At 39.8% G+C, this 11,362-nt stretch overlaps 1 protein-coding gene across 4 annotated transcripts in view; it reads left to right on the top strand.

Moving 5' to 3' along the window:
- Positions 1-5,094: 5,094 nt before the first annotated feature.
- Positions 5,095-11,362, top strand: part of SLC1A3 (solute carrier family 1 member 3) — a gene marked incomplete at both ends in the record, with an annotated part of 71,485 nt that continues 65,217 nt past the window's right edge. For all 4 annotated transcript variants that reach the window (XM_082621736.1, XM_082621738.1, XM_082621737.1 and 1 more), the window contains one exon: positions 5,095-5,275. In XM_082621736.1, the coding sequence (XP_082477862.1) occupies positions 5,095-5,275 (181 nt within the window). The remainder of the gene's footprint in view (positions 5,276-11,362) is intronic.

Below are 11,362 nucleotides of genomic sequence, written 5' to 3'. Positions count from 1 at the left end.
TTCTCCAAGGAACTCTGAGTCCTCATAGGGAGACCTGGTAAATAGGCTCCAGCACAGAGTTCCCATAACGTTCTGTGGGGCCTCCCTACTGCCCACTGTGTAATAATTACAGATGTGTCTGTGGACCCCTAGAGAAAAGGGGCTGGTATTTGGAGCTCAGGACTTGCTCAAGGTTTGTTGAACAAGTGAGTACGATAAAGGTTAATTACAGTTCACCTCTATAGTTGGGTTTTTCAGGCTTCACATAGGTTTAAGATAAACCCAAATCATTAAAAGCCTAACCAGAATTCACCATCAATTTTTTGTTGTTTTGCTTTTTACATTCAAACCTAAGAAGGAAAAAATTTAAGACAAAATGAAGGACCAACTACCACAAGTACTACCTCTACTCCTGCTACCTCTAGTGCTTCCCCTGGGGTTAAATCAAGTCCCCTTCACTGTCTTAACATTCTACAATGTCCAAATTGTAGAAGGAAAATTGACATTCCTTATGGTGATCCTAAAATGTTAACTATTTGGACAAGGAAGGACAAAATCTCCCATGAAATTACAAATAAAAGTGGAAAATATTCAATAAAGGTTAAAAGGATTTCTAATCATATTCTTCCTCAAATTCCAGAATTCCCTTATCTTGACTGCTGAAATGTGATTGTTCTGTACTATGTTACAACACTTACTTGTTAATCATGATCCCTCATACTTGAAACTAATGGAGTTCAAGGATAGGTTGGATTTGGTTGTTTCCTGTTACGGTGACATCCCCCAACCCCCCTAAATGAATTTACCTACAGCATACTTTATAATAGCATGTTCAGAGAAAATTCTTGGAAAAATTTTTAACAGGAGCAGCATTTGCCACATCTTTTTTTTTTTTTTAAACTCTGGAATACCAAAATTAATGTGATTTCCTAGCTCTGTGTCTCCTACCCAGTGTAGCTTTAAATGAAATACATATAGAGACATATAGAGACATGTTCATAATTTCTTGCTGTTTCACTTATTTAATATTTCTAAGAAGGAAAAAATGTTTGAATGCTCAAGGGTCTTATTTATAAAATAGAGGAAAAGGAAGAAATATGTGTTGAGTAAACCCAAGTTGTCCTGAGGGCATTATTGCTATAGCTTTCCAAAAGAGAAAGTGGTACTTAAAAGAAGTAGCTCCCAATATTTCCCCCAGACTAAAACCTTGTAATTCAGATGAACTCTGAACTGAAACTCTTTGCATCTCATTTTCTCATTGGGTTTTTATTACAGCCAACAAAACTTTCAGTGGTGAATTATTTCCCTTCTCCGGGGTTCACCAGACTCCCATAATGTCTGTGCAAACTAAAATAATGAAATGGTTTTTAACCAAGCTTTGGGGATTAGAAAAAAGGAAAAAAGAAGGGGCACTAGGGCCTTCTCATCTCTATGCTAACCAAAGTGTGGTTTTTCTAGTGCTTTTTCTTGCCTATACAAAAAACAGAATTAAAAAATGAAAATACCACTTGGCTTGAAACTCCATTGAAAATCATATAAAGATTTCTCTTTTAAGTTCTCTTGAAATACAGGTCACTTCCACAAGAAATACGAACAAATTAGTCTTAAACCCATGGCTCAGAGAGGACTTAGTGTAGTAAATAAATGCTTTAAAATGTAGTCATGGCATTGAGAAATGACATCTGCTCCATGTACCTAGGCCAGAAGTGCGAACATAAAAATAAGTGATTTTGTTTTAACACAGAAGGTTGCAAAGTGTTTTGTTTAATACTCTTATATTATGTCATTCATTCATAGGAGTTGAATTTAATGTTTACTATGTATCCGGTATAAGACCCATTCTTGCCCTCAAAGAACTTACAATTTAGTTGAGAAGCCAAAATTTAACAGGATTTTTTTAATGAAAGGAGCAGTAGGAGACAGTGGAACTATGTGTTAAACTATGTGATATGGATGCTAAGTGACTTAGGAGATAAGAGGAAGAGAAAGATTGCTGAGGGGTGGGACTGGCAGAGGTAGATATTCTGAATAATCTCTTAAAAAGATGCAAGTTTAAAACTTGTTATAATTGCTGCTAATTTATAATTTTAGCATTTACATGATTCACCGTTGCTTTCCAACCGGGAGCTGTTCAAAAGAGTGTATACATGCAACAGTTGAAGCTTGGCAGGAGACATACCTTTAGAATCTCCCTGGATTTGCTAATATGGGAAAAAGACATACTTTCTTGTTGGAAAACAGACACAAGAATTAAGCAGATTTTGCATGGGGAATATGAGATTTACTAAACAGGAATACAGAACTCTGGCTGTAATTTTTGGTATGAGTTTTGTTTCTGTTAAACATTTTTCTTCATACTAAACAAGTTCTAAGTTTTGGAGTTGAGTCAGGCTCAAAAAAATTTTTTTTTAATTTTTAAAAATCGATTTCACAATCTATTTCCTTCTTAAGAAAGGTGGACTACAAGTGCAAGTTATATTCTCAAGGCATTGAGAATTTTCTAGTTCCTAAAAATGATGGGGCAGGAGGGGGTGTGGGGGACATTTAATTTAGCCTCCTTTAAAATTGAGGCATCTGTCTGCACAGCAACTTATCTTTTGAAATTACCAAACTTCAAGTGTGCATTTATACTCTTGGTCTTAAAATGCTTTTTACTTTAGTAGTTTAGCAAAGATCCTGGCATCTTTGGGCTTCTTACCTTTTTGAATCTTTGCAACACAGACGGTGAGCTAAACTAGATTTGCTATAATAGAGTTTAAACTGCTAAAATAGAGGCATGTCTCAGCTTGTGTTTTGAGTCAGTTTAGGCAAGGTTAGAGAATTAGAGTAAGTATTTTTTTTTTCTCTATACTTGATTGCGTTCCGGGTCTTCCCAAGAAATGTCAGTTATTTCCCCAATTCTAACATAACAGTTGTACAACCAGGCAAAAGAGCACACTCTCGTGTTTCCTTAAGGGGAGGAATCCTGCCATTATGTGAGATAATTAACTTTAGCCTCAGAAAAGTCTTCTTTGAAACGTTCTAATCAAGACTTCAAGCTTTCTGAGTGTTGTGTGCGCTTTATTCTTCAATTCTTCCTGGTCCCGGTTTTGCATTTCTAATGAAAGTGAACTGACAAAGCTGGAAAAGTGGTCTAAGGAGCAAAACAAAGCCAGCAAGCATGCTTCTGGTGCGCCAAGATTAATCAATATTCCAGAAACCTCGGGTTTCCCCCTTCCTTCCCTGTGGTGTTTTCATTTTTCCCCACTCCCCCTTTCCCGGGCACAGACTCCGCCCCTTTTCTTAAGTTGCCCCGATAGTAATTTGCAGTTTCAGAGCACATGCACGCCTTGCTCGCTGCGTTGTGTTGCTCCGCTCTACCTGCTGGGAATTCACCTTGTCATTGCCTGGGGTATCTTCCACCCGTTACAAAATCAGAAAAGGTAAGTCTGACGTCCTGTATTCCTGCTGGGCTACATTTCTCGTTCCATTTCTCTGCCAGTGTATTTTGTTTCCCGAGCGAGGAGTAGCGACAGTAAAAGCTAGCCATTTTGGTAGATAAAGTCCATGTTAGTAATTTAATGCATTGAGCGTGTGGTGTCTATTTACACCGTGTCCTCTCTCAATCTGGAGTTGAGTCGTTCAGGGTGGATTGGGGGCAGACTGTGGTTCGAGCTCTAGAAAAGAATCAAGGCTGAGCTGGTCTGTTTTAAAGTGACTGGTAAAGGGAATCAGAGATTAGTAGGAGAGAAAAAAATTTGGTCTCTCGCGTCTCCTCTTCTTTACTTCTCCCTAAACTTTAATCTGCTGTGAAGTCTTGAACGAGTTGTACGTCTTATTTTCACGGACCCCAGCCTGCAATTTTATTTAAAAGTCAAAACTGTTAAGACTAGTCTTTTTTTCCGCACTTGGATTTACCAAAAGCTTCCGAGGAGTCTCTTGCTTTCTAATTACTCCTCCACGGACGCACACACTGGCTTTTCGCGTTGCCAGATACACACGTCCACAGGCACGACTTGATTTTTTACTTGGATTTATCATGGGAAAGGTTACAGATTAGAAATCTTGTAAAACAGCAGGAGGAGTCCCTTGATCTTTCAAAACAGCTGATTTCCACCAAGGAGAGATTTACTTAGATATACTTGAATAACCTAGGAGCACTTTAAAGAAACTAGAAATCACACGCTGTAACGTTTGGAATGAAAATTGAATTAATCTCCTCATCTATTCTAGAAATCCTAAATTTTAAAATACTGAGAAGTGGGTGATAGTTTCCTCAGAAGACGCCAGCATGTTTGCCACAAAGGCAAATGCTACTTTGTACTTCTACTTGGGACCAAAATGAAGATGAATTATGATTTCAGATAATTTATAAATGTGCCCAGTGCACTTAGCTTATTTTATGAAAAAAAAAAAAAGTTACCACGTGAAAGGGTCAAATGTATTTCCCAGAGCCTGTGGGTACTTGTGTTCTTTTCATAAGCATATTTACTAGTTGATATTATCGTGGTCTTTTTCTTAATGCAGAAAATAGTTACTTTATTATATATAACAGCAACCTCTGACTGTGAAATCTCAGTATCTTAATTCATTTCATTGACCTGGTTATGCCTTTGCCATGTATACAACATGAGCCATTAAGTATAATTACTGAGCGTTTCCTGTGCGTTTAATTCAATTGGACATTTATTGAGGGCGAACATTGTGCAAAGTACGTGGCTAAGTTCTGGGGGATCGGGTGGGGGTAAGGGTGCTCAGTCACACCCAGCTCTGATGAGCCCTTTTATAGCTTCACTGGAGAGGGAAGGACAAATATTTTAAAATGTAACACAAGTACCTGCTCATATATTCTGGATTTATGCACATGTCTCACACGTGGTCCAGTAAAATATGCACATTCTAGCCTTGAGATCTGGCATTGCCACTCTCCAGCCCTTGATTCCTACTGAGATTATGCAGTTTGCCAACAGCTTCCCCTGGTGTCGGGCAGCCCTGATTTCTCACCCCTGGAGGCTGTCATTCTTGTCTCTTTCTCTCTCGTCTAGTTGTGTTCTTGAACACCAAAGAGGACTGGCTTTCTGGGGCTGATTCCGTGACATTGAAGTTCAAAGAAGAGACACTCTGCAGAAGTAAAACATGACTAAAAGCAATGGAGAAGAGGCCAGGATGGGAGGCAGGATGGAGAGACTCCAGCAAGGGGTCCGTAAACGCACACTCTTGGCCAAGAAGAAAGTGCAGAACATCACAAAGGAAGATGTTAAAAGTTACCTGTTTCGCAATGCTTTTGTGCTGCTTACTGTCACTGCAGTCATTGTGGGTAAGTCATTTGATAACAAGCAAAAAAAAACCAAAACAGCTAGATCTTGTTTCTTGGGGGCATCTGACTGCCTGGGAATATTATCAGATGAACTGATTGTAGGTATTCAAAAGGATAGCCCAGGCTTTCCTCTGAATTTGAAGATTCTTCTTTTCCTTTAAATGACAGTCTGTTGGCACATTTGGAACAACATGTGGGAAAACACGTGGGAATCTGAAAGAATCTCATTAGGCATTATGCAAATCAATTGATTGTGTGGAGAAGGGAAATAAATCAAATGTTTCTCCATCTCAAGTAAGGATAAAAGAGGATAATTTAATCTTAAGACCTGAGCAGTTAAGTAACAATAGAAACAAGCAAGTACTCTAGATTTGGCCAAAATGTGATCATTATGCAATGTCACTTTCACTTAAAACTAATGTACACTATTGGTATGCTCAGAATGAGACACAGGTCCCTAATAGTAATTATATTCTAACTGGTGCTGACTTGCAGCTGAATATCAACACAGACATAGAGGCCGAATCTTTTCTGTTTGTACACTGTCTTGTCCAGTGACTGGGAAAAGTAAATTAGGGGAAATGTAAATACAGACCCCGCATTCATTGCCTCTAAGGGTCTGCCATAAATAGCTAAACCTTTTTTGAAACATTTCAGTCTCTTACTAATTTAGCATTGTTGACAGCAATCTGTACAAATAAAACATTATTGTTTTGTTTGATTTATTGGTATCTGAAATTATAGTTCATTATAATTAGCAATTATATCTGCTACTTGTAGGTAGCGTTAATCTTCCTTTAAAATATAGCTGAAAAATCTACTTACTCGGAATTTTTGAACCAATATGGAAATCCTTAGGCTGGTAAACAGATAAGCCAATGTCATGTTGTAAAAACTGCTATAACTTAAATTTCTACTAATCTGCCACCAAAAAAAGGCTTTAATCTCTACCTTGGAGTTTGCCAAGATCACCATCAAATATAAGAGTTAATGACAATAAAAACTAAGAAAATTCTGTAGCATGTAAATATAATTATAACTTTATCTCCAAAAATAGGATTCTTAGGTTGCAGACAAATAGGAATATAGCAGAAGAGCAGTTTGTCACAAGACTTTAGATATATTCCATTTCAACATCTTTGGCTCCTTTTAGTAATTGTTGGTGATTAATGACTGTTCAATTAATTCCAGAGATGTTCAAAAAGAAAGTTTCCTGCTTGACTCAGAGAAGTAATGGCTTTCTTTAGGTCTCCAGGTTTGAATATCTTCCCGGAAGAAGTATTTCAGTGCTGTATCATTGTCTTGGAAGTTGATGTAAAATACAGTATTCTCATCTCAGTTTTTTTCTTTGAATTACAGTCGTTGTCAAGCCAAGTAATAGCTGTGTAATAATAATTATGAGCAATTATACAGCACTATTCCAGCTACTTTCTAGGTGTTTTGCTTATATTAGCTCACTTAATCCTTAAACAAGCTTATGAAGGCAGTGGGTAGGTATGATTATTCTGATCCTCATTTCATAGTTAAGGAGACTGAGCACGGAAAGATCAAGCAACTTGCCCAAAGTCACGCAGCTAGTAAATGCTAGAGGTGAAAGTCAAACTCAGGCTGTCTAGTGCCAGAGGCCATTCTCTTAACCACTCCGCCATCCCGCCTCAGTGCTCTCCTGACTAGCTGACATCTTGTGAGAGTTGCCAGGAAGAAAAATGCTGCCATGTCTTGGTAGAGGCCAGTTACCAAGCAATGCTACATGCATTCACATAGCTTTGTCATTTTGCTGTATGATTTACTCTGTTAAACTCAGCAGAAAACGTATAATTCTCCTACAAATGATTAAGCTGCATTCCTCTCATTCATTTAACAAATACCCATTTATTTTGCAACCCTATACGTATAATAATAGAGCTCAGTGATACTGAAGTATGTTTGGAAAAGATGCAGAAACATTGATTCAAAATGGTGTTCTAAACACAAGAGTTCCATTTCTGGGACAGAAATGTTTCACATAAAGAACACAGAAATGGAAAGTGATAAAACCTGAACATGGAAAGCAGATCAATGGAGAAGGAAGTTCTTAAGTGATAACAAAGAAATAACATCTCTGACAGAAGGAAGATAGTGGCAGGATTTAAGAGTCCATTTTCTCTATGAGTTCTGGGATCATTTCCTAGCCCAAAGAGGACTTTCCCTACGATTTGTGAGAACTGTGATGAGTTGGCTGAGCTGGGGTAGATAACTTGGCAGGATGCCCTCAGGGTTGGCTTTACTAATGGAAACTGAGGAGGTAAAAGTAACAAGAAGAAGGCACTAACAAAGAAACAAATAAAGAGGTCTCATTGACAGTCAGACCACTGAGTCTACACCAAAGACTTGGAATCGCAACTTAGTAGCAAACAGATCTAGGAGAGAAGGAAGAAGCCTTCAGCTATCTCTTGGTGCCTCTTCCACTGAGGGCCCAGTGAAAACAAAGCCTCATTTAGCTTGCCACTGGGTACCATGTCTACATCAACCCTAAAAGAAAGAGTAGGAAAAGGACATGTCTAGGACATCAACTCTCAAATTTATTTGCTGCAGCACAAGGAAAAACGGGAAAGATGCTAGGAAGGAAGAAGAAAATTGTTATTTTCTCCAAAGGTGAAATGACAAGAAAGAACTATAGCTATTACTTGGTTTGCTTTTTTAAATTTTATTTATATTTATTTATTTTAAATTTTATTTATTTATTTAGGCTGCATCGGGTCTTAGTTGTGGCATGCATGATCTTCGTTGTGGTGCATGGGCTTCTTTTTAGTTGTGGCGTGTGGGCTCTAGAGCATGCAGGCTTAGTTGCCCTGTGGCATGTGGGATCTTAGTTCCCCGACCAGGGATCAAACCCATGTCCCCTGCACTGAAAGGTGAAGTCTTAACCACTGGACCGCCAAGGAAGTCCCAATTACTTAGTTTTCAAATTCTTAGGTTTTGATCACTTTTACTAAAAAAGACTGGGAAAATCTATGTAGTGGGGTGAATTTTTTGTTCAGTCTGTTTTCTTTCATCTTTTTGAAATAAAATAAATGTGCATTTAGTGTGTGGAAATAGAAGCTAGAAATACAGGGGAGGTGTAGAGACATGTTGAATCCATATATTCAAAAAAAGTAGGGAATTGTAGATATTTCACTACCAATTCCTCTACAAACACAGGCATAGAAGCACATGTGCAATGTGATGTCATTTCTATGCAATGACGTTTCTAATGTCATTTCTAAGCCATGTCAAAGTCTGAAAGTGCCAGGCTGCAAAGCCCATGTAACGGGAGCAGGCTAGCAACTTGAAAGAAGGCAGTGGCAAGTGCTAAGTCCTTTTAAGATAGTTCATCATTAAAGCATTAGATGAAGTGTCTTCCAGGGCTATAGCAGACAGCTGTCTGACAAAAAACACACTGAGAAGAGTGGTCACTGTCTTTCTTCCTCCGGGAAGCACATCCTACTTCATACTGTGGTCAGTTGTGTCAGAGGGACCTCAGACATCTCCCTGAAAGAAAGAAAAATCCTTTGTCATGTTCAAGTCACAGAATGTCACTCATCTATTATCTGCTAAATAAATACTTTTTTTAAAAAGATTCAATGCTATTCAGCAATTTAACAAATATTGGATGTTGTGTATCTGGCTCTATGTTATACAACGTGGCATCTCTGCCCTCAGGTCGTTTAGTAGGAAAGATGGATAAAAAATGAGATGACAAAGGAATATATGGGGTTCAGAGGTAGTAATAGAGAAATGCGTCACATTTTTTGAAATGAGATCATCTTGTATATACAGTTCTATATCAGATATGGTGTCTTTCTGTGTTGGTACTTTAGATGTTCTACTTTCTTAGTAACAACCACATGTGGAACCATAGATGTGCCATGTGGCAACATTTTTAAAGTGTGGCTTTTGGTGAAGGATAGATCTGGATTCATATGCCGGCCGTACTTAATCGCCGTGTGATCCTAAAGAAGGTGTTTGCCTGTTCGGAGTCTCCGTTTCCTCACCTATCGTGACGTGTGTCACATATATTGTGGACACTTATGTGGTGCCAAGCTGTGTGGTGAGTGTTGTTAGTATGTCAGCTTTATTTAATCCTCACAACAAGCCAGGGAGGGAGGTATTTTTATTCTCATTTCATAGATGAGGAAACCGAAGCTCAGATACGTATCCCACAGTTGATGCATTTTGACCGGGATTCAAATCCACCATTTTGGCTCCAAGTTCATACTTTTACCCACCACAGTGTTCTGGATGCTAGGTCCCTCCTCTCAGGAAATGTTCATTCTTGTTTTATTACACCAATTAGCTAAGGATGTGCACTGACACATCAACAGGAGGGGTGGAAAGGAGAGATTGAATTGAGAATTCAGAACAAGGGTCACTCCTGATTCCTGGTGGCTGTTTGCATGTGAGTTGACAGAGAAGGTGGATTGCAGGTCGATGGTCTGATTTCTGGCTTGGGTGACCGAGTGGCGTTGGTACCATCAGTCATGGTGGAACACAGGAAGAAGACGGGGGAAGTAATAATGTCGGTTTCGGACATGTTGAGTTTGAGATGCGGGCTGCCGCTGCAGTGGAGATACAGTGCAAGAGGCTGACCATAAATAAAGATTTGGAAGGTAGCCTTACCATCTCCAGACTGAACGAAGACAGGCTCTGTCTTTGAAGGTAAACGAATAACCATCAATGCATCGGGTTATCCTACTGCATTAGCTACTCTGTAAGTGAGTCTATTCTGAGAGCAGTATGAACTCTAGGGCCCTTCTTTATAACTAGAAGCAATAATCTCCCAGAAATGCTGTAATGGTATTCTGAGCCTTGGACATGTAATACAATATCCAGCCGAGTCAGTTAGTTTAGCCAAACAGGTTCATTAATGCGGTGAACTATCGGCTGCTGCCTGGACCAAACTAGCCAAACTGCTTGAGTTAGTGGCCCCCATGCTGACACCTTTCAGCTTACTAAGAGAAGGCCATCTCCACCCAGGTTGAACAACAAGAATCCAAAGAATGGTGAACAGATTTCTGGGTTCAGATTTCCAGTTTCTTCAACACTTCCTGGAAAAGAGAAGAAGAGAAGGAGCTTCCAGAAGCTCGGGGGAGGATGACTCCTGAGGCAGGCCCTCCCCTGGTGTTACCAGAGCCCAGCTACTCACTGTCACTCACAGAGACTCCCTGGGCAGAGGGCTGGGCTGGAGGGTAAGCTAGGAATCAGTGGATTCATAATGCCCTGCTCTGGAGAAGTGACATAGGGGTAGGGTGTAAGGACTAGAGTCTGATTTTTTTTTCTTTTTCTCTGCTTCATTGTCTTCCCCAGGGAGCAGAACTAGAGAAAAATTGTTGGGGACAGCAATAGCAAATAGCTGACTTGAATTGGATCCCAGCCCTCCCCCCCACCTTCTCCAAAATCATTCCAGAGAGCTGCCTCCTGTCCTGGGGATAGAGTCCAGGGCTGAATAGGGGAGTAGGTCAGAGCCACGGATTCTGGAGTCAGAAGCTTGGGTTTATGTCCCATTTCTGGAACTGATCCTCTGTTTCTTCATGTGTAAAATGGAATAATTATAACACCTCTCTGCCAAGATTCTATCCCAGTTCTGCCACTTACGACCATGTAATCTTAAATAATTTCCTTAAATGCTTAGCAGGCAAAGTATCCAAAGAAACTGTCAACCCTTCGTCTTTGACTTCCATCTGTGCTAGGGCGTCAAGTGAAAATACACGCGGGTTTGATGACGCTGCTCGGCCAGAGGCCTGAGAGCCAAGGATGAGGGAGGACCGGGCGTGGGAAGGGGAGAAGATAGTCACCTGCTTTAGGTCTGGAAGTGTCTTCTATTTCCTTGGCTAGAGGAGGGAGCCAAGAGAGTCGTAGGAAGAGACTTAATAGTTGTAAAGGGCTTTGAGAGGCTGAGATGAAAGCCTCAGTGTAAGTGACACCGTCATTATCTGTCCCTTACCTACCTGGCCTCTTGAGCCAAGCAGAAAGTAATCCCCAGGCAGCTGTTATCACAACACAGACTGCTCAGTGGAGGGAGTGATGTCTCAGGAAAATGGGAAGTTGCTGAGAAAATGGTTTCAATAA

The sequence above is a fragment of the Mesoplodon mirus genome (genome assembly GCF_964341445.2).
Source record: "Mesoplodon mirus genome assembly, chromosome: 5".
Taxonomy (NCBI): domain Eukaryota; kingdom Metazoa; phylum Chordata; class Mammalia; order Artiodactyla; family Ziphiidae; genus Mesoplodon; species Mesoplodon mirus.
Note: the sequence above shows the minus strand (reverse complement) of the source record. Positions and strands in the feature narration are given on the sequence as shown.